General features: G+C 40.8%; 2 protein-coding genes across 4 annotated transcripts in view; one reads left to right on the top strand and one right to left on the bottom strand.

Moving 5' to 3' along the window:
• Positions 1 to 3485: 3485 nt before the first annotated feature.
• On the bottom strand, positions 3486 to 8085 carry ANAPC13 (anaphase promoting complex subunit 13). The gene is made up of 3 exons (XM_048505357.1): positions 7928 to 8085; positions 5510 to 5629; positions 3486 to 3883 (listed from the first exon to the last, which is right to left on the bottom strand). Exons 2-3 carry the CDS (start codon positions 5606 to 5608, stop codon positions 3758 to 3760), a joined length of 225 nt encoding a protein of 74 aa, XP_048361314.1. The 5' UTR covers positions 5609 to 5629; positions 7928 to 8085; the 3' UTR covers positions 3486 to 3757.
• CEP63 (centrosomal protein 63) overlaps positions 8064 to 23266 on the top strand; it is a 41619-nt gene continuing 26416 nt past the window's right edge. The window contains exons 1-4 of one of the 3 annotated variants that reach the window (XM_048505356.1): positions 8064 to 8211; positions 13455 to 13523; positions 19202 to 19379; positions 22063 to 22158. In XM_048505356.1, coding sequence (XP_048361313.1) covers positions 8123 to 8211; positions 13455 to 13523; positions 19202 to 19379; positions 22063 to 22158 — 432 coding nt within the window. In that variant the 5' untranslated portion in view covers positions 8064 to 8122. The remainder of the gene's footprint in view (positions 8212 to 13454; positions 13524 to 19201; positions 19380 to 22062; positions 22159 to 23266) is intronic. The other 2 variants (XM_048505354.1, XM_048505355.1) reach the window with 2 other exon arrangements.

Here is a 23266-nt window from a genome sequence, read left to right as displayed (position 1 = left end):
TTATATGATTTATCTTTAAAACTTTAGACTCTATAAGCTGCCAGAACAATGGTAAAGAAGACTACAGGTAGACTGCCTTTGGTTGGACACTCAAAAGTTGTAGGGTTGTTGTACAGACTTTCTAATGTCCAACAGCCAAATACCACCACAGAGTAAGGAAAACTTGGTGGTTTGACAGGAGATTTACACATTACATGTCAAGGCTTGCAGTAAAACTCCAGAACCTACTTTTAAGAGGCAAATTTGTTTTAGAAGGTACAACTGGCACGAGGAGACAGGAAGAAAACTTAACTGATCTCCCACACACCACTTCTGTGAATTCCAATTATGTGGCATTCCAAATTCATTTAACTCCATCTGCAAAAAAGTGGAGAGGAAGGCTTCCAACCTGCTAAGGAAAAACGGTAGGTAGGAAAAGGGTTAAGCAGACCTTTCTTCCCTGGTGCACAATTCCCCCTTCTGAAGCTGCATTTCTATAGAAGTAGCACCCATTACCACGTTTTGAGATGGGCTGGTATACCCAATCATACACTTTCCCCAATGAAACAGCATTTCCATTGACAGAACAGGAGGTGACTTCCAGTTCCCTCTTCCCATCACAGACCTTTATTTTAGCCCCCATTTGAGAAACAAAATGCCAGGGGTTTGAATATACTAGAAAAGGGAAGCAGGAAAGTCCTGCTTCACAAAGCATGGAAGTAGCTGCATACATTCCATTGGAGCACAATATTCCTGATAAGACAAGAAGTATTTATTGTCATTGTGCATGCACAACGAAATTTACAAGCATTCCCCAATGCACACTATTTCAGACCTCACACCCCATCCTCACATTCCCCTTCCTCCACCCATCCCCACACAACCCCAACCACATCAACACGAAACCATGGAATTCAGCATAGCTTAGAATAGAAGCTATTTCTAAGCCTATTTATCCTTGTTTTTATAATCCTATATCGTCTGCCAGATGGTAACATTTCAAAAAGAAAGTATGCCAGATAAGATGAGTCTTTCAGAATATTCTGAACTTTCATTAGGCAGCAGGAATTATAAAGTTCTTCCAAAGAGGGGAGAGGGCAGCCAATAATCCTCTGGGCAGTAGTGATCACCCTTTGCAGTGCCTTCCTATCTGCCACTGTGCAACTGGCGAAACATGCACAGATGCAGTATATCAAGACACTCTCCATAGCACAGCGGTAGAAGGTCACCAGCAGTTTTTCATTCAGTTGCTGTTTCCTTGAAAGTCTCCGATAATACAATCTCTGCTGGGCCTTCTTAACCACTTTGACTAAGTTCTTGATCATTGACTAAGGTCTCAGATCCTCTTCTGCTGGTGACCTGTACCAAAGAAGGAGTATTGCAAGATACACATCCTATTCAATTAAGGCACTCCAGTTGTGGAAAGCCCTCTCCTTGCTGTTTGCTAGGTACTGGGTCTGATGAGGTGCCAATAGCAGAGGAAGATGCATTTGTTCACCTAGATTTATGATAAAATCTTGTTTGTTTAGGTATATTATTTATATCTTAGGCCCCTTCCGCACACGCAAAATAATGCGTTTTCAAACCACTTTCAAACCACTTTCACAACTGTTTGCAAGTGGATTTTGCTATTCCGCACAGCTTCAAAGAGCACTGAAAGCAGTTTGAAAGTGCATTATTCTGCATGTGCGGAATGAGCCTTAGTTTTCCTTAGTTAATTCTCTTCAGTTACTACATTAATTTTAATTTTTATGGTTTCATGGCCTTACATAGATTTGCTTTTATTTTGGTGAACATTGATTTCAGTAAGCTGTTTCCAATGCTGCCCTAAGATTACTTCGACTGTGCCTTTTGGGGTGACAGTTATACCACGAGCCAGTCAGCTGTCAGGCGGGATGGACATTTTCAAAATAAATAAACAGCTTATAGTTCCATCCTCTATGAGCTTCCTCAAATACTTTTACTGATGATGAATTTTTTCAGTTCCTATCCAATTCCACCCACAATGAATAAGAATATAGTTTAGCAAGTTCCCTACATACATATTATGGTACAAATAGATTGATTCACAGCCAAGCCAACTGTTGTACTTTTCTGACCTCTGCTGGATGATCTAGGAAAGGAGGCTGTCGCTGACAAATTGCCGAGGACTGTTACTCAGCACTCTCTACTGCATTATAAGGGTCTTCCTCTGACTCAAAACATCTCCTCACTATTATTTATTGCTCACAGAACAACAGGCAAGCTAGCAAAGCCATGGTCCCTTCCTGCTGCCATCTTCCATTGAGTGTAGAGACATTTTTTCTTTGGCATTCCCGCAATAATCCTTACAATAATCCTAACCAATGTATTTTATGTTTTGTATGCATATTAATTGTCTTGCATGCACTTTAATTCTTTTAAAAATAATTGTAATGATGTATGTTTGGGAGGAGATTGATTTTCATGGTTTTACAGTGTATTTTATCATTTATGTTTTTAACGGTTATATGCCTTGTGGTTCTTGAAAGGGAATAAAGGTGGGCTATAAATGCTGTAAACAAATTTAGCACCTGATCCACTTAAATGACTGAAGAATCAGCAACTTCATTTGCAAAGGGGATGAACCTGCAGATTACAGAGTTCAGATGTCAGACTGGCCATTCTTTTCCTGGATTTATAAAGTTTTGGGCACAACTTCCTTCACCAATTTGCTCTGGCTTGGATCTACGGATCACTTCCACAGACCAAAAGATTTCTGCCTGCGGAGTTCAACTCTCTCACTTCCATCATTCCTGCTGGGCCCCAAAATGTAGCTTCTGGGGAACAGGGGACCATCTCCCCAGGAAAGGTATTTTTGGCTACATTCAGAAGCAAAAATCAATGGACAGAAATCTTTGCATCTGAAGAGATGCTAAGGTGGCTCTGACCAACTATTTCCTTTCACTTCAGACACTGATTACAAAGTTTAGCTGAAATGGGTCTCTAACCAAATGCTGTTTTGTTGCTGTGATACTGTCCTACTTATTTGCTTCCAGAGGAAAATCTTTCAATGATAGCCATTACTTCCAAAGGAAAGATTGTTCCATTTCAACTGGATGTGGCCCTATCAAAGGTCGGTTCCGAACATGCAGAATAATGCACTTTCAATCCACTTTCACAACTGTTTGCAACTGGATTTTGCTATTCAACATAGTTGCAAAGCGCATTAAAACTGATTGAACGTGCATTATTCTGCATGTGTGGAAGGGGCCTTAGTCAGTTTCTGGCTGCAGATGGTAGATGGACTGACCACTGTGGAAATAAAAGTCAGGCCCAGTATAAGATGATTCCTACCCCCTTGGCTTTTAACTGTCCCAATTTTTTTTGTACAACTTCCTTTTGTACAAATACTAAGGAGGAAAAAGTGAGATGCTTAAAGCCTGTCCCCACCCTCCTCAGAAAAGGAACTTAAGCAAAAACCCTTTGCCTCCCATAACTTTACAATATAAAAGTCCTAATAATTAACGCCCAAACTAAGACAGATGTTTACCACCTACATTTTGCTTATTTTTATTATGACAGTGATATGATTTTGTATTATTGGATCCTATTGCATAATCTAATCTTGAGACATCACTAAAAACAAACTGACCCAAACCCTAATACTTCAAATTTCTAGAAAATATCAAAGAGCTTTGTGCAGCCAGAAGTTGGATCCCTGACCCAGGAACAGGAATTTTTCTTTCCATCTCAGAGTGATGAAAAGTTGCCAGAAACATTTTCTAGAGAAACCACTACAGGAGGTATTACTGATAGACTAATTTCCTGTTGGAGGAATGTTCTCATGAAGATATTGCAAAGCCAAGTCAGTCCATTTCATTTCTTGTTCTTTCACAGATTCGGTTGTGCCACCATTGTCTTGCTCTGGCTCAGGAAGCTCATTCTGTCAAAGGAATGCAAACACTTTAAAATACAAAAGCCCAGAGAGAAATATTTAACACAGATGAACATGAATACCAATAAATGTGACAGCAAGAAAAACAGATATGCCAGCTAAGCATGCCACTCCAAACATGGCTATACATATCATGGAATAATCGGTTCTCAGATGTATAATAATCCATCTGAATGCAGGGGCTTGGAAAAGTATACAAGACCGACCTTTTGCTCCAAGTCTCCTCCACCCAGCCAATGCCAACCAGATGATGCATGGGTGTGTGTGTGTGTGTCTGGCCTTGGTGTCAGAGCTATGCCTTCTGTGCTGTTCTCTCCAACTCAGTTCTTTGTTCAGTTGGCTACCCTAACCCCAGTCATCAGATGGATAACATGCAGCCAGTTAACTCGCTTTCTATTATTTGAGAAAGTAGTCTGTTTAGGGATGTGAAGGCAATTTCCACATAGCTGATTTGCTCAGCACTCAATGCTTTTGGGAAGCAATTTTTTCTCTGCCTTCCTATAGCATCGGGGTGCATTTGTGAACCTCCCAGCACTTCCCCAGCTTTTCTCCAATCTTTCTAAAACTTGATTTATGGTGACGTTTGAGGAAAGACAGTAGTAAAGTCTGAATGGCTTCCATGTGGTTGGAAAAGTTCAGATATTTCCAGCTACACAGTAGTCCCTTCCCTTGATACTGCCCCCAGATTGGCCACACACACCCCAATTAGGGGGCATTTTGATCTTCTTAAAATTGGCAATTGAATAATATTCTAACGATATGCATAGGGCCTCTGAATTTCCAGCCTTCAATTTAAAAAATATGCCTTTAGACCCTCCTTGTGTGGAGACTTAAGAGGAAAGGCATACCTCTGAAATGGAACGGGCGATAGGCTTCCTTTTAAAAAAAAAAAGCTGAGAATTTAGATAAAACAGAGATCCATCAAATCCAGGACGCTGTTACTTCTAGTGGTCAACAGGATGGCTCTGAGCCTTCACAAACATGGCGTGAAAACAATGGACACCTCTGGTTTATCCTCTTTGGTACCAGCAAGTATGCTGCCTCTGTAAAGGGAGGTTCAATTTTGTTATAACAGCTGTCCATCATTCATAGACTTTGTCATCCAGAAGATTCTGTATAGAAAAATTGTAAAAACCACACAAACTGATTCAAAAAATGATCAAACTTCTTGCTAATTCCTATCACCCACTGACAAAGATAACCACTATGTCAATATTCAGATGCAGTGATAACAAAACACAAAACTGAATAAGCCTGAAAAACAGCAGTCCTTTCTTTTGACCTTTTAAGCTATTGATTTGCCATGAACAGCAAAATTAAAAAAATAGAAGTAGAAGATGTCTACCCAAGAAACGGATTAAAGATGATGAGATAAGAAAACTCCATGCCACACCCCTGAATTATCCATAGATTTGCATTTTCATTGTCACATCTCTATTGTTGTGTTGTGATTAATATGTTTTATTTAGTTTTTAGTAAATTTACTTATGATTTTTTATTACGGTGAAATGTATCAGGCTTAATGGGAAGATGAACATTTTTGAATAAGTAAAAGAGAGTTAGATACTGACACAGGAAAACCATTCCAAATTAACACTTCATACACTCACTTACCAGAGGTATTGCCACATCTTCATATGGTAATTTATCTTCCCTCCATGCATCATCAATCAAATCCAGTATTCTCCCATCTCTCTGTACCTCACTGTCCATCTTTGTACAATTTAGAAGGAGCTATAATGCAAAGAAAGAAATTGTGTTTCACTCATGATCTTTTGCCCAGGTCTCATATGCATGTATTTTCATCCCTTGATCCATCCACAAACCTAGCCACATCCTGGCTCACTTCTACTTCATTAATTTAGGAGTAAATGTATAAGATAAATTCACTAGCATTGATCCCAACATATATTGTTACCATACCACCCTGGCATAGCAGGGGGAATGCTTATTCACAGGTATCCCTGCCCATGTGTCAGCCTAAAGGGTGATGCTGGTGTTGCAGAGATGGGGAGCCCATTCTCTGGCAACAGTCAGGTCTACCTACAAGGAACTTCCAGGAACTTTTTATCTTTCTGTTCTCATGCTCTCAGCCTGCTGGCCACAGCAGCACATTTTCAGCTCTACAGCCAAAGAAGAATTTGTTCTCAACACGATACAGTAGCCCTGCTGAATGGATATTCATTTCCAGCCACAAGAGGACCTCTGATGACATTGCTTTCCCTGATTATCTTAAACCAGATACTCCCTTCTGTAACTAACGTCTCCTGACCATCTTATAATATACTCTATTGTTTCTCAAACAATCCATCCAGACACTTCCCAAAGGTCGTCCTGACACCCCCCAAGGGTGGTTCTTCACGCTAGAAATATCCTCCAAAGGGCCAGTTGCCCAGTGCCATTGACACCTTTCCATCTTTGTCACTGTGCCCAAAGCATTCCCCCTGGAATCAGACGTTGGCTGTTTGGTTCTGAATCCCAGATCTTCTTCACATCTCGATCAGGCCGTATTGCCCATACCCCTTTCTATTCCAAACCTTTTTTCCAACCTATTTATATCTTAGGAACTGTGTGTGTGCGTGTTTATTGAATTGAATCAAGTGCTTGTGAACATCTTATCCCTACAATAAAAGTTGCCAAATTTGCACTATATTCCAAGAGTTGATCTTCATATAAATTGGTATTAAAGATTTCCCACCTAGCTTCTTGCAGTATTAACAAGCAGTCTGCTCTGAGCTAATTTCCCCCAAATTATTGAGAGACCACGTCTCTATGCTGGGCAACAATATGGTTGAGGTACCACGCTGCTTAATGCCCTGCCTTACAAGGATGGTAAGCCTTCCCTTATGCTTCCTGCTGTTTAACTTTTCTAAATCTGTTTTTAAATCAGTGGGTTTAGAAGTGTGTAACTCTGTTGAGGATTGTGCTAAGTTATTAATCCTTGCTATGCCATTAATCTTGTTCTCGTATCCCATGGCTGTGAAACTCAATGTGGAGCTTTTAATGGTGGGATTTAAGACAAAAACTTTGGAAAAGTATATAACTGCTGTCCACCATTCATGGGAACACTTTGGATTGCATACAGGTCCAGCTAAAAAACTGGGGCAAGGCTTCACAGCTTCTGTACCCTCCTTTTTATTATGAACATTTTACTGGAAGCTTTAAAAAAATAAAAATAAAAAGGCATTAATAATCATATGTTAAGTGCTGCCAAGTTGCTCCCAACTTATGGTGACCCTATGGCCCCTTCCGCACACGCAAAATAATGTGTTTTAAAACCACTTTCACAACTGTTTGCAAGTGATTTTGCCATTCCGCACAGCTTCAAAGAGCATTGAAAGCAGTTTGAAAGTGCATTATTCTGCATGTGCGGAATGAGCCTATGAATCAATGTCCTCCAAAATGTTCTGCTAACAGCCTTGCTCAGGTCTTGCAGACTGAAAGTCGTGACTCCATTCTATTTCATGTTTGGTCTTCCTTTTTATCTGCCTTCAACTTTTTCTAACAATATTGTCTTTTTCAATGGATCCTATATTCTCATAACACGATCAAACTATAATTAATCTTCCCCAAAACTTTAATTCCATTTATTAATCTTTATTTTTTTTACTTTAGCAGCATTAAGAACAGCCCATAATAACTCTGCGTTTCACATTTTTTAAATTACAGAAACTGACAAAAACTACCGTTTTCCTAATGAAACACCAGATACTTCCATTTGATTAAGGATAAAGAAAGCTATGACCTTCCCTCTGGCTAAAATAATACGGAAACGAACTGCAACGGCTAAATCCGCTTTACCCTTTTTTTCTCCTAACCAATTTTTGATTCACAACTAAACCTGTCGATTGTACTTACAATATATCTTGGGCAATGTGATGATTGTATAGAGAAACCTACTATTTACACTATGCCCAATATAGCAATTAGTATACATGTAAATGTTTGTATGCTTTAGGCAGTTTATTGTACATTAATAGCGCACTTGCACCCTTCTTCTCTGTGTATATGTTTCTGATTGTACCAACCAACCTGGGACGATCGCGCTCTCTCTCTCTCTGACAGCCTGCTCCAGCGTCCGCTTCTCACACCGCGCCGGATCGGGCCATCAGTCGTTACACCCCCGCCCACCCCAGGACCTCCACTTGCAGCCAGGGAACCATTATTCTGCAAGCGCAGGATGTGACGTCATATAGGCGGCTCTTCCAGGGGATGTGAACCATAGAGATGAAGCCAAAAAAGGCGGATGTTTCAAGTCGTCTGAAAAGCTTGCAAGTTCGGAGATGTGAACTCACCACTGAGTCCCAGCTACGGAGGTAACGGTTTATAACGATTGCAGGATCAATGTATTGTCGAAGGCTTTCACGGCCGGAATCACTGGGGTGCTGTGTGGTTTCCGGGCGGTATGGCCGTGTACTAGCAGCATTCTCTCCTGACGTTTCGCCTGCATCTGTGGCTGGCATCCTACAGCCCGGAAACCACACAGCACCCCAGATTGCGGGATCCCCAGAAGTGGTGGAGAGCTCTGGTCTAATCGTGGCATTTCTGTGGAGTCCGCAGCGGGAGAGAGGCAGAGACAGATCCTCTCGTTGTCGCCTCATTTTTTACCGGCGGGGTCGTTCCGCCTGGATCCAGATAGCGCGATGGTTGTTGTGGGCTCACTTAGGTGGGGTCCTGAGTCTCTCGTCTTGAACATGCACGGCATATTTTCTGGGAGTTCCTACAATGCAGTGGTTTTGCTGCTCTCCATCCCTTCTGCTTCTCCTCCCGCCCCTGGCTCTGCATTGCCTTGCTAGGGCTGCCAAGTCTTTAGCCGCGCCTTCAATTGCGGCCGGATTGCACAGCAGAAAAAACTATCTGTAATTCCTGCATTTCTAGTTTATGTATAAAATACAGCGGGCTGAAAAATTGGCAGCTCTTTGGACTTCTTTGCGAGGGGTCTTGTGACCAACTTCTGTGGTTATTGGGCGACTTGAGTGTGTTAGCACATGCTTATTCGGAAGTAATTGGAACTTACGTGCCAATAAATGCACTTAACTGTACATATTTGTCAGTTTTTTAAAAAAACAAAGATGCATGCTTGCCCTTTCACATTTTTCATTATTCAGCTGGGATAAAGTGTAGTTATATTAAACGGGTCAGCTCTAAACATATCCTTTCCTAGACACGCTGTGTAATTAGCATATTAAGTTTCTAATCAGAATGAGACTATAATTGATTGCATAATGAATAAGGCATCATTTTTCTGGTATTTGTGTTATGAGTGTTTTTATTTATCTATTATCTGTTTATTAGAAAATCCTAATAACTACATTTTTAAAAAGTAAATCTATGCACATTTTAGGGGGAGGAAGTGTGACTTGTTTTAGAATAAATATATTTAGAAATGAGCTACAAGATAGCAGATCTAGGCATACTTACATGGAAATAAATATGTTTATCTGAATGTTCCCATAAGTCCAGAGTTGTCTTTATGGTTGGGTCAAGTGAAAGAGAAAGGTTTTGTCTATTTTCCTATGGATTTTTCACTTAAGTTACAGTTTCCTATTTGCATCCATGTTGTCCTGAGAGTTCTCTGACCCCCAAAACCCAATTTTTGCTTGGTGCAAAAGACTGTGGAAAGCGTGGGGAGGTGGGAAAGATTTGTTCAGAAAATCAGGCTCTACTTATGATTATGTGTTTGTAGTGAAAGAAGTGAGGGAAGAGCAGTTTCTGTGAACAGTTACATCCATGAATAATGGAAAGCAATGCACCAATGATAAACTGGGCAGATAGGCTCAAATATAAAAAACAGGAATTCCACATACTTGTGGAAAAGATTATGCTTAATCCTTTGGGCCAATAGCCTACACTTCTGTATGTCTAAATGCAAACTCATTAAAGTGTTTCCTAAATGCAAACTCATTAAAGTGTTTACTTTGAAGACCTTGTGTGAATACTTTACATTAATGAGTTGTTGGAGAGACTTTACCTTACTATGTACTGTAATTGAGCAAGCAGCATGTTCACGATGAACCAGAAAAAGCGAGGGCTGCTGGGAAGTGTGGTGCATGGCCATCCCAGAGGGCCCAGATTCCAGGTCCTCCCTGAGGGGCAAGGACCACACTTCTCAGCAGCTCTTGCTATAAGAAGCCCTGCTCTCCCTAGAGCAGTGCTTGGAGAACCTTTTCAAGACTGAGTGCCCAAATTGCAACCCAAAACCCATGTATTTGTCACAAAGTGCCAACACCGCAATTTAACTTGAATACTGAGGTTTTCGTTTAGAAAAAACAGTTGGCTCCGAGGCGCGCGTTACCCAGGAGTAAGTTTGGTGAAGCAACTGCTCAACGCTTCGAATGGGTGAATCATGACCCTAGGAGGGTTTACTCGGAAGTAAGCCACATTGCCAGCAACCGAGCTTACTCCCAGGTAAAGGATCATGCCCAGGCCAGCCTAGATGTGTGTGTGGGTGTGTGTGATTTTCTGACTCCCCCCCACATGGTGAACTCTGTGCACGTGTGCCCACAGAAAGGGCTCTGAGTGCCACCTCTGGCACCTGTGTCATAGGTTCACCACCACTGCCCTAGAATGTGTTTCTCCCTGGTAAGCCTTGAAAAGGGGGGAAAGTGCAGGAGGAAGCCATAATCCCCTCCTCTCCCCAGTATGTTTCTCCCTACCAGGACTAGATCCCTGTGGTGAACTTTGAAGAACTTTCTGCCTGGGAACATGGGACAAACTATGTCAGTCCTCAGCTGAACTGGAGGAGTCTGTTTGCAAAGTTAGGGTGGTGGCGATGGGGAAATCTGAGAAAGGAGAGCCTGTTTGTAAGTTAGGGAAGACTTTGTGTGTGGTGGGGGAATCTGAGAAAGGAGAGCCTCTTTGCAAAGGTAGAGGAGCCTTTTTGTGTGTGTGTGGAATCTGTAATTATGCCTTTTTCCCATTTAATAATTAGGTTAGGTTTTCTTTATCTTTGGTAAATTGCGGCGCCAAGAGGGAGGACAGGCAGGAACGGTTGGTCCTCTCGGTGGGCACCATTAATTCACCAACAGTTTTCTAGAGCCTGTTGTATTTTTTTTATCCAATGGGCTTTACTGCTAGTAAAATAATAATAGTCTTTCATTGGCACCAACAGTTTTCTAGAGCCTGTTGTATTTTTTTTTTAATCCAATGGGCTTTACTACTAGTAAAATAATAATAGTCTTTCATTGGCATCTAAGTTCTCTGAATTGGGGTCTGTTTTTGTTCTTTGTGTTACGTAATGTTTTAGGGCTCCTTTTCTGATATGTGAGTTAGTTCTTATGTTATGGACATCTTTGAGATAATGTGTGAAGGCTCTGGATAACTGAGCATTTACAGACAAGGCTTTGTGTATATCCACTGATGAGTTTTTATCTACTCTCAATTGTCCTGAGCTCAATCAAGAAGCTGATGAAAATAAAACTAAGAGATGGAGGGTTTTTTCACTCTTTTCCTTTTGTCCTTTTATTTTAAAATGCTGGCTATTATGCATCTTGTACTGCTTTTATAGTACACTTATACAAAATTACTGCATTTTATACCCTTTGAAAGCAATGGGCTTAGTGTGACATAACTTTGCATAGGGTTTTTCTGTAGATGCCTGTATAATGTAGCTTAATATAGGCTGGCTATTGATATACTATGTAGACTTGTATGCTGTTAAGTAAAGTTAGTTTGTTAATTTTGTTCCTTAAACTGTGCAGTTTGTGTCAGTAGGATTGCAACATGGAAGGAGTTACTGAATTTTATGGGGACTTGTCGGAATGAATTTGCCTGCTCTCAGATCTAGTCAGAGGTCAAGTATGTCCTTTCAGCCAAAGTGATGAGAACATATATTTGGCATGTGCAGTACACTAATGCAATCAAAGTTAGCATCTTTGCAAGAAAAACTGATTTAACTCATGTTGGTAGGGAATCTTAGTATCAACATAGTTTCTGGTAAAAACTGATTTTATTGGATGCATGGGAGGAATAGTACAAACAATAGATAAATATGTTGTAACAGCTATTGAACTTTTAAAAGAATGAGCACATCATCCTATATTATATGCCCGTAGTGGTGAACCTATGGCACTCCAGATGTTCATGGACTACAATTCCCATCAGCCCCTGCCAGCATGGTCAATTGGCCATGCTGGCAGGGGCTGATAGGAATTGTAGTCCATGAACATCTGGAGTGCCATAGGTTCCGCCACCACTGCTATATGCTGTTGTTTTTCTACCTAATCAAAGGTGAAAATCTTAGTAGCTACTGTACCAGGAAAAATAAAATGAGATGATACATCTGTTTGGCTCATCTAAGTTTGAAAATACTAGAAGGCAACTTTCAGATCTTCTGTATCTGGGATAGTGATCAAGAAATTAATGTTCAGATTTGAAGAGTAATGATACCATACATTCCAGTCCGGGGTAGATTTGTATGCTCAGATTTAAGGCATTGAGTGACCTGAGCAATACACATGTAGGTCTTCCCTCAAGTAGACTTGATTAGCTCCAATGTATTGTTGAAGGCTTTCATGGCTGGATTCAACTGTTTGTGGTGGGTTTTCCGGGCTGTGTGGCCGTGGTCTGGTGGGTCTTGTTCCTAATGTTTCGCCTGTATCTGTGGCTGGCATCTTCAGAGGTGTATCACAGAGGGATGTCTGTCACACACTGTGATACACCCCTGAAGATGGCAGCCACAGATGCAGGTGAAACGTTAGGAACAAGATCCACCAGACCAAGACCACACAGCCCGGAAAACCCACCACAAACAGTTGATTAGTCCGTTCCTTATTTACTGTGTGGGGCAAGGGTTACATGAGTTGAATGTTCATACTTGTATGCCTTTGAGTGGAGGAATTGAGCAATTATTACTTTATATTGTGGGAATGATGCGCTTTGTCCCTTTAACTTAAATGCCCGTGCTGAACTGGATGAGTGTCCAAAATGACTACTAGATTGGTCATTTCTAACTAATGATGGTGAATGGACCATGTTATCTAAGGTCTGTCTGACCTCTATGCACACAGCAAAAATTGTCGTATTCAGCTAAAGTTATGATTCTGCAAAAAGATATTTCACTTGTATGAGTGTTTACATTTTAAGAGGATTGTTTTTGGATGAACAATTTCTCATAGCCCTGTGTGTTCTACCCTGAGAAAGGGCAGGGCAAAAATTCAAAAAAGAGAAGAAACAGACTGCATGCAACCTGTTCTTTGTATTTATTCCCTTGTTATTGGTGATGTAAAATGTTATAGATAGAAGAGATTATATCACTACTGTTCTGTCTTCTTGGTCAGAAATCATGAGCACACTGAAGTAAAATGCTAGCAAAATGTGGCATTGAGTGAGCAGTAACTCTGGTTTCTTTCCTTGGATTTTATTTATTACCTGTCCAAAATTTGGCCTGTAAATTTATTGAAGTGGCATCTATTCCCTTCATTCGTACTGTAAATTGTGTAATTTTTCACCTTTTCTTTCCCTTTCCCAATTGTCAGACACACATCACAGTCACCTGGAGAGGGATTGGACATGGTGATGAATTGCAGTAACATAACCTTTGCTTTGTTTGATTTCTCAGCTGCCCAAAAGGATGTGATGTCAGAATGGAGGCTTTGCTAGAAAGAATGCAAAGACAAGGACAAGGCAGGTATGTGCATACTGCTTCTTGTTTTGTACATGGACTTCATGCTCCAGCTTTTTTTTGTTCTGTGTTCTTCTCACTACACCAAAGGCAGTCTTGGCTCCTGAAGCTTGGGGAGGGGAGGGGGAAGTGGCTGAGTGGGACCGCACGTGTTCGGCATTCAAAAGATCCCAGGTTCAATCACCACTAGGTCTGGCTAATCAGGGAGTAGATTATGTGAAAGGCCACCAGTCTAAATAGACAGTGCTGACCTTGATGCACCTGTGATCTGGTTCCATATAAAGCAGCTTCATATCTGCATTTCTATGTAATAGTGCAATGTGCTGTTTCCACATTTATTATGCCTAGCATATTTTGTTATGCTAGCATTGTTCAGAAGTGTTTTATTCGTATGTGCAGTGACTCTGATGGAAATTGTCAGTCAGATGTTAAAAATAAGGGTTGCAGTTTCAGGAGTGTACATGGGACACCATTTTTACTTACATGAAACCTGTCAGAGCTTAGATTTCTCCCATTAATAAGGTGCTACCAAACCACTGATTATTTTGTTTGGATAAAGCATGAAAATGTACATAGAATTTTCAAGAAATCTTGCTCACCAAGTGTTTCCAATTCTCGCATATGAAGCTTTTGTTAAAGACGTAACTGCAAATGTTGGTTGAAAGGTTAGTTGTTGAGTACTGTGAAGAATTGTTCAGTCTGAATTATAGATTATTTGCAGTTAATACTTGCATTCAATGATGTGGTTAGGACTGTATCTTTTGCAACTTCAGTTTCAGTAAGAATGAAAGACAAAGTTATTACTCTACAGAGTTTATTTTGTCTAAAGATGCATATTTGATACATTCTAGTATTACGATGAGAGGGGAATGGGTTGATGGGTTATCAGGCATGTCCAATATATGCTGGAAAATATTTCAGAACGTAGTGTACATATTTACACCTTCTGTTTGGATGATCAGATTGCTGAGAAGGCAAGGAATACTTTTTGTTGGCTGAAGTTGTAGTTCTTAGGGTAGAATTATCTGGCCACAGTTTCACTTGCTGCATATCCAGATTGAACTTCTGTAATACTCTGTGTTTGGGGAACCCTCTGAAAAGTATCCAGGAAATAGAGTTTGTTCAACATGTGGCAGCAAGAGTCCTGAAGTAAGCATAAGAAGGTATGAAGAGCCTTGCTGGATCAGACCAGTGGTCCATCTGGTTCACACAGTGGCCAACTAGGTTTTCTGGAGGATCAACAAACAGAGCATAGAAACCACTGCCATCCTCTGATGCTGCCTCTGAACCTATAAAGTCAGTACTGTGTCAGTCTCATTGCCTGTTTGTTTCTGGGCACTTGTCAAAGTAATGGTGACAATCTTTAAAGCCCTAAACAGCCTATGACCAACCTACATGAAGAACTGCCTCTATCCTTCAGATCTACCTGTAGAGTTCTTGTTGGGGCTCTGTTCCATATGTCCCAGATGATGGAAGCAAGACTGGGTAAACAGAATAGGACTTTCTCAGACTATGGAATGCCCTTCCTCGACCTTAAACAGTCAGTCACACCTGATGTGACACCAGGCCTCTCTTTGCTCAACTACTCCCTTGTCTTCCTCCCATTCTCTTAATGTTTTGGATATAATGAGGAAAATTATTTTCTTTCTTTCCATTTGCTTCTAAGGAAGTGAGCTCTGATTCACAAAAGATCATGCTGGGATAGATATTGTTAGTCTTTAAAGTATACTGGACTTCTGATTTATTCAACTGACAACCTGACATTTGAAGGTGACAAGATGTTTCTATTTTGAAAGGCATTTGGAGGAAAGAATTAGAATCTGCTCCGATCACTTGTTTTATAATTTTAGTTGATCTGTAATGCTGGGTTTTCTGCTCATTTAAAAGAGTACATCTACAGTGTTGCATTATATTGCTACAGCATATGAAAATAATGACCAAGTTCTCAGTACTGGAGATCTCAGATCCTGAACATTAATTATATCATCATACTTAAGGGTGAGCTGCTCAATAGAGCACTAGTTCTCCACTTGAAACACCTCATCTGCCTTCTAGATGTCCTGAGTTGATTTCCAGGTTGATCCAGGCTGTTTCATAGCATGGCTGGGATATGCCTCTGCATATTCCAAGGAGAGTTACTGTAAATCAGGGTTGACAGGACTTGGCTAAACAGGTTTGATTAAATATAAGGATGTAAGAAGCTGATTACTTTAATTTCACAGTTTAAAAATGCCCTTCCTGAGCAAAGTTGTGACTTTCTTTCAGGTCGTCTGGTGCAATAGAGGAGTCAAACTGTGAAGTTGAGTTTTTTGAGAAGTATTTTGCCCTGATAGAAAAGCTGTCAAGTTGCAAAAGTGTGCGGAGTCTCTGGGGAAAATGAGGAATTTCAATCTCTTAACGTATTGATTTCCATTTCTTTTCAGTGTCTTGTATTTGACAGGCAAATTAAAAGGGTAAAAATCAGTGAGAACTTCTCTCCTGGGCTGCATCATGAAATTCTTAGTATTGTTTCTGGTCTATAAGTTACTGAATCCCAAACAAGTTAGCTGAGCAAATTTAATTGATTACTGTAAAAGAAAGGAATGCCAGAAGCTCTAGGGAGCCGATCCTGTCTAGTAGATTGCAAATGTCTTTTGTCTCATTACTGTGTTGTCATCCATATTGCTGTACTTAAGGATTTGTCAGCATCTATAACATGAACCCCCATTTGCAGTGCTAATAACTGGGCTTTACATTATCTCTGGTGGGTGGAAGTAGACTTAAAAACTCTTTGCAAGAGAGCAGAGCTTAAATTTGAACATAACTTGCTTTAAGTGTGAAATATCAAGTTCCCAGATAGTTGTGTGCATGATCTTAGATGCTAATTAAGTGAATAATATCTTTTGTTTCTTTAAGCAAGCTTCTTTGCCCATTATTAGTGTCAAGTCCCTGGGGCCAGGGGCCACCTCCACGCAGATGCTTCATCATTCACCAGTCTGTCCAATAAAGGCAGACATGGGGTGGAGGGGACAATTATGGTTCTGGCTTGCTTGCAGTAACAGAGTTCTGGGTTCAAATGCCAGAAATGCCTGGAGTTCCACCTATCCCTTGCTCTTCCCATTGGGCTTATGGTTCAGTTCCCAGGCCACGTTAATTGCCAAGGGACTATTTTTAAAAAAATTGTACCCTCTAACCACCACACTCTTATAGAGATGTGAAGGCCTGGATAAAAACTTGAAAAATTTGGAAACAAAACACTTTCCCCCTCCTGAAGGTCTTTTTCCTAGTTTCCCAGCTGAAAAAATATCCTGTGAAATAACTTTCTGTTTTAGATTGACTGAAGTGCTTTTAAAGACAAGGTGGGCCTACTATAGACATGTACAGCTCTTAAAGCCAAGATGCATTTCTGCAACTAGAAGGATACCGAATCTTTATGAGGGGGGCGTGGGGGGCTTTCATTGCTTCTCAACAGTTGCATGCTGTCTGTTATCCTTTTGATAAGAAGACCAGCCTTTTCACCTTTCCCTCAAGCCATTGTGACTCATTTATCTACAGACGGGGTAAAAAGGAGCTTACCTGAAAGGGGAGAGAAAAAAGATCAGAATGAGATGGGGCAGAAACTGCATCAAAGTCTCAGAGGAAAACTGAAAGGTTCGCTGAGAACTTAGCTCTCTCTAACCTGATAGCAAAAATTAAGGGTCATGTGCTAAGATAGGGTGCACCAGCTTGTAGCTTTCCTTCAAGTATTGGGTATGTTTGTAATTTTGCTTGAACAGAATTAGAGCATTTATAACTTCTAAATTCTATAAATATGTCAAATATTGGCATTTTGTTCACTAAGTCAGCAATAAAAGATGATGTGTTCTATGTTTTTAAAGCAGTAAAATGAGTTTAGGTTTCATAGAAGAATAAGTATTGCATATATTCCAATTCTCCCCTCCCCCCCCCCCCCAATCTTGTTGGTTTTTTCCCCGGGGGGTGGTGGTGGTGGTGGTCATTTTTTTTCTTAGGTGTTAAAATTTCTGAAAATTTTCCATCTGTACCCCCTTACCACATGATTAGGCTTTGAGATAGATAAGCCCTGTGAGTTCAGTCAGCAGCTCTGCTGCTCAGAAATGCCACTTTCCTGGCCCTTCTGACCTGGGTCTTTGGCCATGTTAACCTGGGGCCCAGCCCTGCTTTCCCCTCCTCCTGCTAACTAAAGTCCAACCACTCGGGGCTATTCCTTGGTTTCCCTACTGCATGCCGCAACCCAGGATAGTGTGGGGAGTAACAGCAGGATAATCAAAAGTATGCAGTTTGGGCTTTTAAATCCTGCTCAAGTCAGCAGAAAACTTTTTGTTGACTATGACAGCCCAGTATTACATATGGAATTATACTGGTTTGGGGAATTCATTTAATGTAAAATCCTGTATGTGCATTAATCCAGGCCTATTCTGGCATTTCATTGGCTGCTGTGCTGTAGTTAAACTGAATTGGTTTTTCCACACAGGATAACCCAGTCATAAATTATCACTGCAGTGCACAAATGATACAGTATATGATGATGTGCAAGTTCATTTGTGGATGTGAAAAAAAATCATGCTGCGCCATTGGGGACTTGCTAGTGGGGACTTGCTAGGAGTGCACTCTTCCCTGATAGTCCTCATTGCACTTCGTTTTTGTCACTGGGGAGGGAGAGAGAAGAAATATTGTTTTATTTTAAAATTTAGTGTGTGTTTCACTTCCTCAGAGTAGGGACCTTATAAAAGGGGTACTTAAAGTATTGTAAGGCTGCATGAGCTACCTATCCGGTTTTTGATGTGAGCTCTTTGTTAATGCGCATCTTTGTTTTCATGTTATTAAATTTTTAGAAAAATGCAATAACTGGTCCAAATTTTCTTTAACTGTGGAGAGCCTTTCATCATGATCCAGTATATCAGGCAGCTCACTGGAATTTTTTTCCCATCTGATTGTGCCTTAGATTTCTGCCTTAATACTACTGAAATTTAAATGATCACCAAAATTTCTACTTAAAGTCTGTCAGACTCTTAATTGGATAAAGCCTTCTAGCTCTTTATATATGTCTGTGACCCTAGCTTCTGATCAAATTCCCTCTATTCTGATCTTGTGCATTTTGAACAATCTACTATTCACGCAAATTATACCACACTGCTGATTACATATTGTCTTTGAATGGCCTTATAGCTTTTGATTGTCAAAAAATATGTATCTCTTGCCATTGAAATCCTGGACATTACAAGCAACTAGAAGCATTGCTGTAGCTTCAAAGGAGCAGCAGTGGCGTAGGAGCAGCAGTGGCGTAGGAGGTTAAGAGCTCGTGTATCTAATCTGGAGGAACCGGGTTTGATTCCCAGCTCTGCCAACTGAGCTGTGGAGGCTTATCTGGGGAATTCAGATTAGCCTGTGCACTCCCACACACGCCAGCTGGGTGACCTTGGGCTAGTCACAGCTTCTCGGAGCTCTCTCAGCCCCACCCACCTCACAGGGTGTTTGTTGTGAGGGGGGAAGGGCAAGGAGATTGTAAGCCCCTTTGAGTCTCCTGCAGGAGAGAAAGGGGGATATAAATCCAAAGTCGTCGTCTTCTTCTTCTAGCTGGGAATAATCTTGGTGTGCATGACAAAGGCAAAGGAAGCTTTGCATACCTGTTATCTCTATTTTAGTTTCAGCTGTAAGGTCATAACAAGCTATTGTCTTGTCGACAGTGGTTTCCTGACTTCGTGTGAGGCTGAACTACAAGAGTTGATGAAGCAAATAGACGTTATGGTGGCTCATAAGAAAACTGAATGGGAAAGCCAGACGCAGGCACTGGAGTCCTGCTTGGATCTCCGAGAGCAGGAGCTCTCCTCTCTTCGGAATGTGTTGGATGCAAAGCACAAAGAGGTATTTTCCGTGGCAGTACCTTTCTTCACTTGTTTCAACTACATCTTGCTTTCTCTCTAAAATGACACTATAGTAATTAACCATGTGTAAAGTTGTATCCTAAACTGCTATATCAGCATCTGACAGTTGCTGAATCAAACTTCCTTGTTTAAACAGAACAGTTTCTAAATAATGACGCTGTAAAATAAATCCAACACATCCATTAGTAATTTTTTCAAATTATAATAATATCGTTTAAAAAATGGAATGCTGCCTCTATTTTATTTTTAAAAATTTGATTTGATTTAATATCCTGCCCTTCCTAGTCATGGAAATTGCCCCCCATACCCCTCCCCTACCCCACCAGCCAGGCTCCGGTGGCCAGAGCAGGCTGTTTTTCAAAGTAAGTTTTTAAAGTAAAGTTAGTGGGCGGGGAGTGGGGCTCCATGGGGGGCACACCCCTTTCCCACTCGCCGCACCAGCCAGGCCCCAGCAGCTGGAGTATGCTGCTTTTTCAGCTGGCTGTGGCTAAAATAAAGTAAGTGGGCGGGGATGGGGCCCCCCAAAACCCATCACCCCGCCCCACCAGCCAGGCCCCGGCAGCTGGAGCTGGCTGTTTTTAAAGTAAGTTTTAAAAGTAAAGTTAGTGGGTGAGGGGTAGGAGTCCGTGGGGGGGGGGGGACCTGGGCGCCATTTCCACCCCTCCCCAATGCCCCTGCTTACAGGCTCTCCGGTATATCCTTCAGGGCTCTCATGTCTACTGGGAGTGAGTTCCATCATACAGGAGCCAGAGCTGAAAAGGCCCTAACTCTGGTGGAACTCAGCCGAATGCCCTTGGGTCCAGGAACCACCAGTAGATTGCCATCAGAGAACTGAAGGGTTCTCCATGGGCAATATGGAGGGATGTAGTCCTGAAGATACGATGGTCCCAATCCTCTCAAGTCCTTAAAGATTAGTACCAAAACCTTGAAAATGATCTGGAATTCAACTGGTAACAAGTTCAGCTGGTAGAGCACAGGCCTAATGCTCTCTCTCACTGGTGTACCAGTGAATGCTCTCCATTACGTGCTTACGGCAGCTCACAACTAAATGATAATATAATATCAACAATAAATACAAGCCAATAAAAACAGGGTAATGGAATCATAAAACAAACAGAAATCCAAGATTTTTGTGCTTGGAGCAGATCATACAACGGCCATAAAGGACTGATCCTGTTGATAAATGCTTCAATAAAGAGAAGTGTTTTGATCTGCTGCCAAAAGGAAATAAAAGTAAATGTTTAGTAAGCCTTCCTGATGCTGGGGGGGGGGGGGGGGGTCCAAGTATGAATCACCACCACTGAAAAAGGCCTTGTCTATGGTTGCCAACTATCTCACCTAAGCAGATAGAAACACAATGAACAGGGCTTGAGATTATGATTTAATAGCTGAACTGTATAATATAAGGTGAGGCTGTCCTTCAAATACCGCTGCCCTGAGCCATTTAGGACCTGAAAGGGATGAACCAGTACTTCAGATTGTGCCAGGAAACAGTTGGGCAGCTAGTGTTGATGTTTCAATTGCGTGTGATAAGATGCCTGTATCCAGGCCTGACAATAATCTCACTGCCACATTTTGGACTAGTTGAGCATGGATCACCATGCCCAAATCACACTTTTCAAGGAATAGCTATAGTTGACATATTACGGTAACTGAATTTGATGAAAGGTGCTACGTGCCACAGAGGAGATATGAGTTTCCAACCAGTTCCTTTGGGGAAGTGCAGCCTCCTTCAGGCCAAGCAAATTCCTCACCACTCAAGCCTTTTTCTTTACTAGAAGAAGAGATGGGTGAATCCCACGTCTCCCTACACCTTGACAATTCCCTGTGGACTTCCAGTGCATATTTGCAAAACAGGTAGTTGTTTGGGTGTTTTATATAAATGATATTTTATATAAATTCCCAGTAGTTGGACCAGCTAGTTACCCTTTTTTTTTTGGTCTAACAAAGAATTTTCACCTTGGTGATATTTGCTGATCTCTGAGAATTAATTTTGCTTTCCTTTCCCCTTTTGACTAAGATACCTCCTGTTTTTTAAAATGCACGGGTTCTCTCAAAACACATTTTGCAACTGTGAGACTATCCCTCTCAACTAATCAACCCAGTAAGTCTTTCAGCAATCGTTTTTCTTCACTGAGTGTAAGGCAAAGGATCATTGTGGCAAAATCCTACCACATTTTTAGTTCACTCTTCTTCCAACAAGCTCAGGGCAGCATGCATTCTACTTTATGCTCACAGCAACCACATGAGGTAGGTTGGACTGAGAATGTGGAACTGGTCCAAAGTTACTCGGGAGGTTTCATGGCACGATGGGATTTGAACCTCTCTGGGTATAAAATTTGGTGTATTGTCGAAGGCTTTCATGGCCAGATTCAACTGGTTGTGGCCATCCCTCTGTGATACACCTCTGAAGATGCCAGCCACAGATGCAGGCGAAACGTTAGGAACTAGATCCATCAGACCACAGCCACACAGCCCGGAAAACCCACCGCAAATAGTATAAAATGTGGGTTAATTTTTAGGGACCTGGGGATGTTCTTATCATTCATAGGTCTACCATTATGACCTTCACATCTTTGCCTCTATGATTTTTTTCATTACCTAGTAAGTTTTCTAGATTTATTTTCACCTTTGTGCTAATGTGATCTGATCCGCTGTTTTAGATGGAGAGATTGTGCCTAAAGCTGGAGGAGATGGAACACATCAATCAGACTATGCGTATGGAATATGAACAACAGTTAAAGAAAGTTCAGGATGAGGTGAGCTTCTAAACAAGTAACTTTATTTTGTAATATTGAGATTTCCACGGGCTGTCATGCAATTATTTTATATTTTTGTGTCTATAAAACATCTTTTTAAGGACTCCATCCACTAATGGCAGTACTAAAACAATAACTTGGTAGAGACGAAATAACACACATTTGCAACATTCATGAGTTTTTTTTAGGAAAAACATTTTAACTTTTCCCAAGGGTATTATAGAACTTCATTTTAATGTTAAATAATCCATTTGCACATTTAAGACTAGCTATTATTTTTATTTACAGCTTGCAGTTAACATTTCCACTAGCATCTGATGAAGTAGGTAATAGCCTACAGAAGTTCAAGTTCTGTGAGTAAAAAAAAAAAATAGTCATCAGGTGCGATTGAATTTTCTGGTTATTTTTTAATAAAGATTAACACAGCCACATGTGAATCATTTTTAGAGATTTATTAATGTTTTGAGGTCCTTTATGACAATAGGTATAGTGAAATACTATTCCTTTACCACCTAAGCACTGTTTGGGCGGGGGGGGGGGGGGGCCCACAGGGGAATATATTAAATAATTATTCTAAAACTAAAATTCTGCTAAACTTAAAGCTGAGCATCAAAATTGTATAACTTGGAATGCTCAAATGGGAAGGTTCAATTAAAACCAAAGATTAGAAACTATACAGGCAGTCAAAAGTGAATAGTTCATTCTACATATAGGTTGTGTGTTTGTTTCTCTGAATAGGATGTGTGCACCTTGATTTGTTCTTCCTTTTCCTGTGTTATTGGAACAGAGGCAAAGGACTTCCCTGCATAGAACGCTTGGTTGACTCAGCTCAGATTTGGAATGTTAAATATTCAGTTCAGCGATAAAAGATAGATTGTTCCTGTATTAGGAATTAATAAAAAAGAAATGTTCCCTAAACACTTTAATAATTTGCTTATGACCAAGCAATATATGAAATAGGAGATCCATGAATAGATCCGTCAGTATTTCTGTTTTCACTAGGTGAAGAGTGGTGTATAAATGCAAGAATAAATAAATAAAACAGCCATGTCTATAAAACATCTTTAACCTTTTCCAAGTTGGATCCTCCCTAGCATAAGGAGAAGTA

The sequence above is a fragment of the Sphaerodactylus townsendi genome, linkage group LG08, assembly GCF_021028975.2.
Source record: "Sphaerodactylus townsendi isolate TG3544 linkage group LG08, MPM_Stown_v2.3, whole genome shotgun sequence".
Classification (NCBI taxonomy): Eukaryota; Metazoa; Chordata; class Lepidosauria; order Squamata; family Sphaerodactylidae; genus Sphaerodactylus; species Sphaerodactylus townsendi.
The sequence above is the reverse complement of the archived record's forward strand: the minus strand, read 5'-3'. Positions and strand labels throughout refer to the sequence as shown.

Bases quoted from the DNA above. Each gene is read 5' to 3' on its own strand.
- ANAPC13 (XM_048505357.1), bottom strand. From the start codon at position 5,608: ATGGACAGTGAGGTACAGAGAGATGGGAGAATACTGGATTTGATTGAT. The intron at 3,884-5,509 runs GTAAGTGAGTGT...TTCCTTTGACAG, and splicing joins AAGATGTGGCAATACCTCTG to AATGAGCTTCCTGAGCCAGA.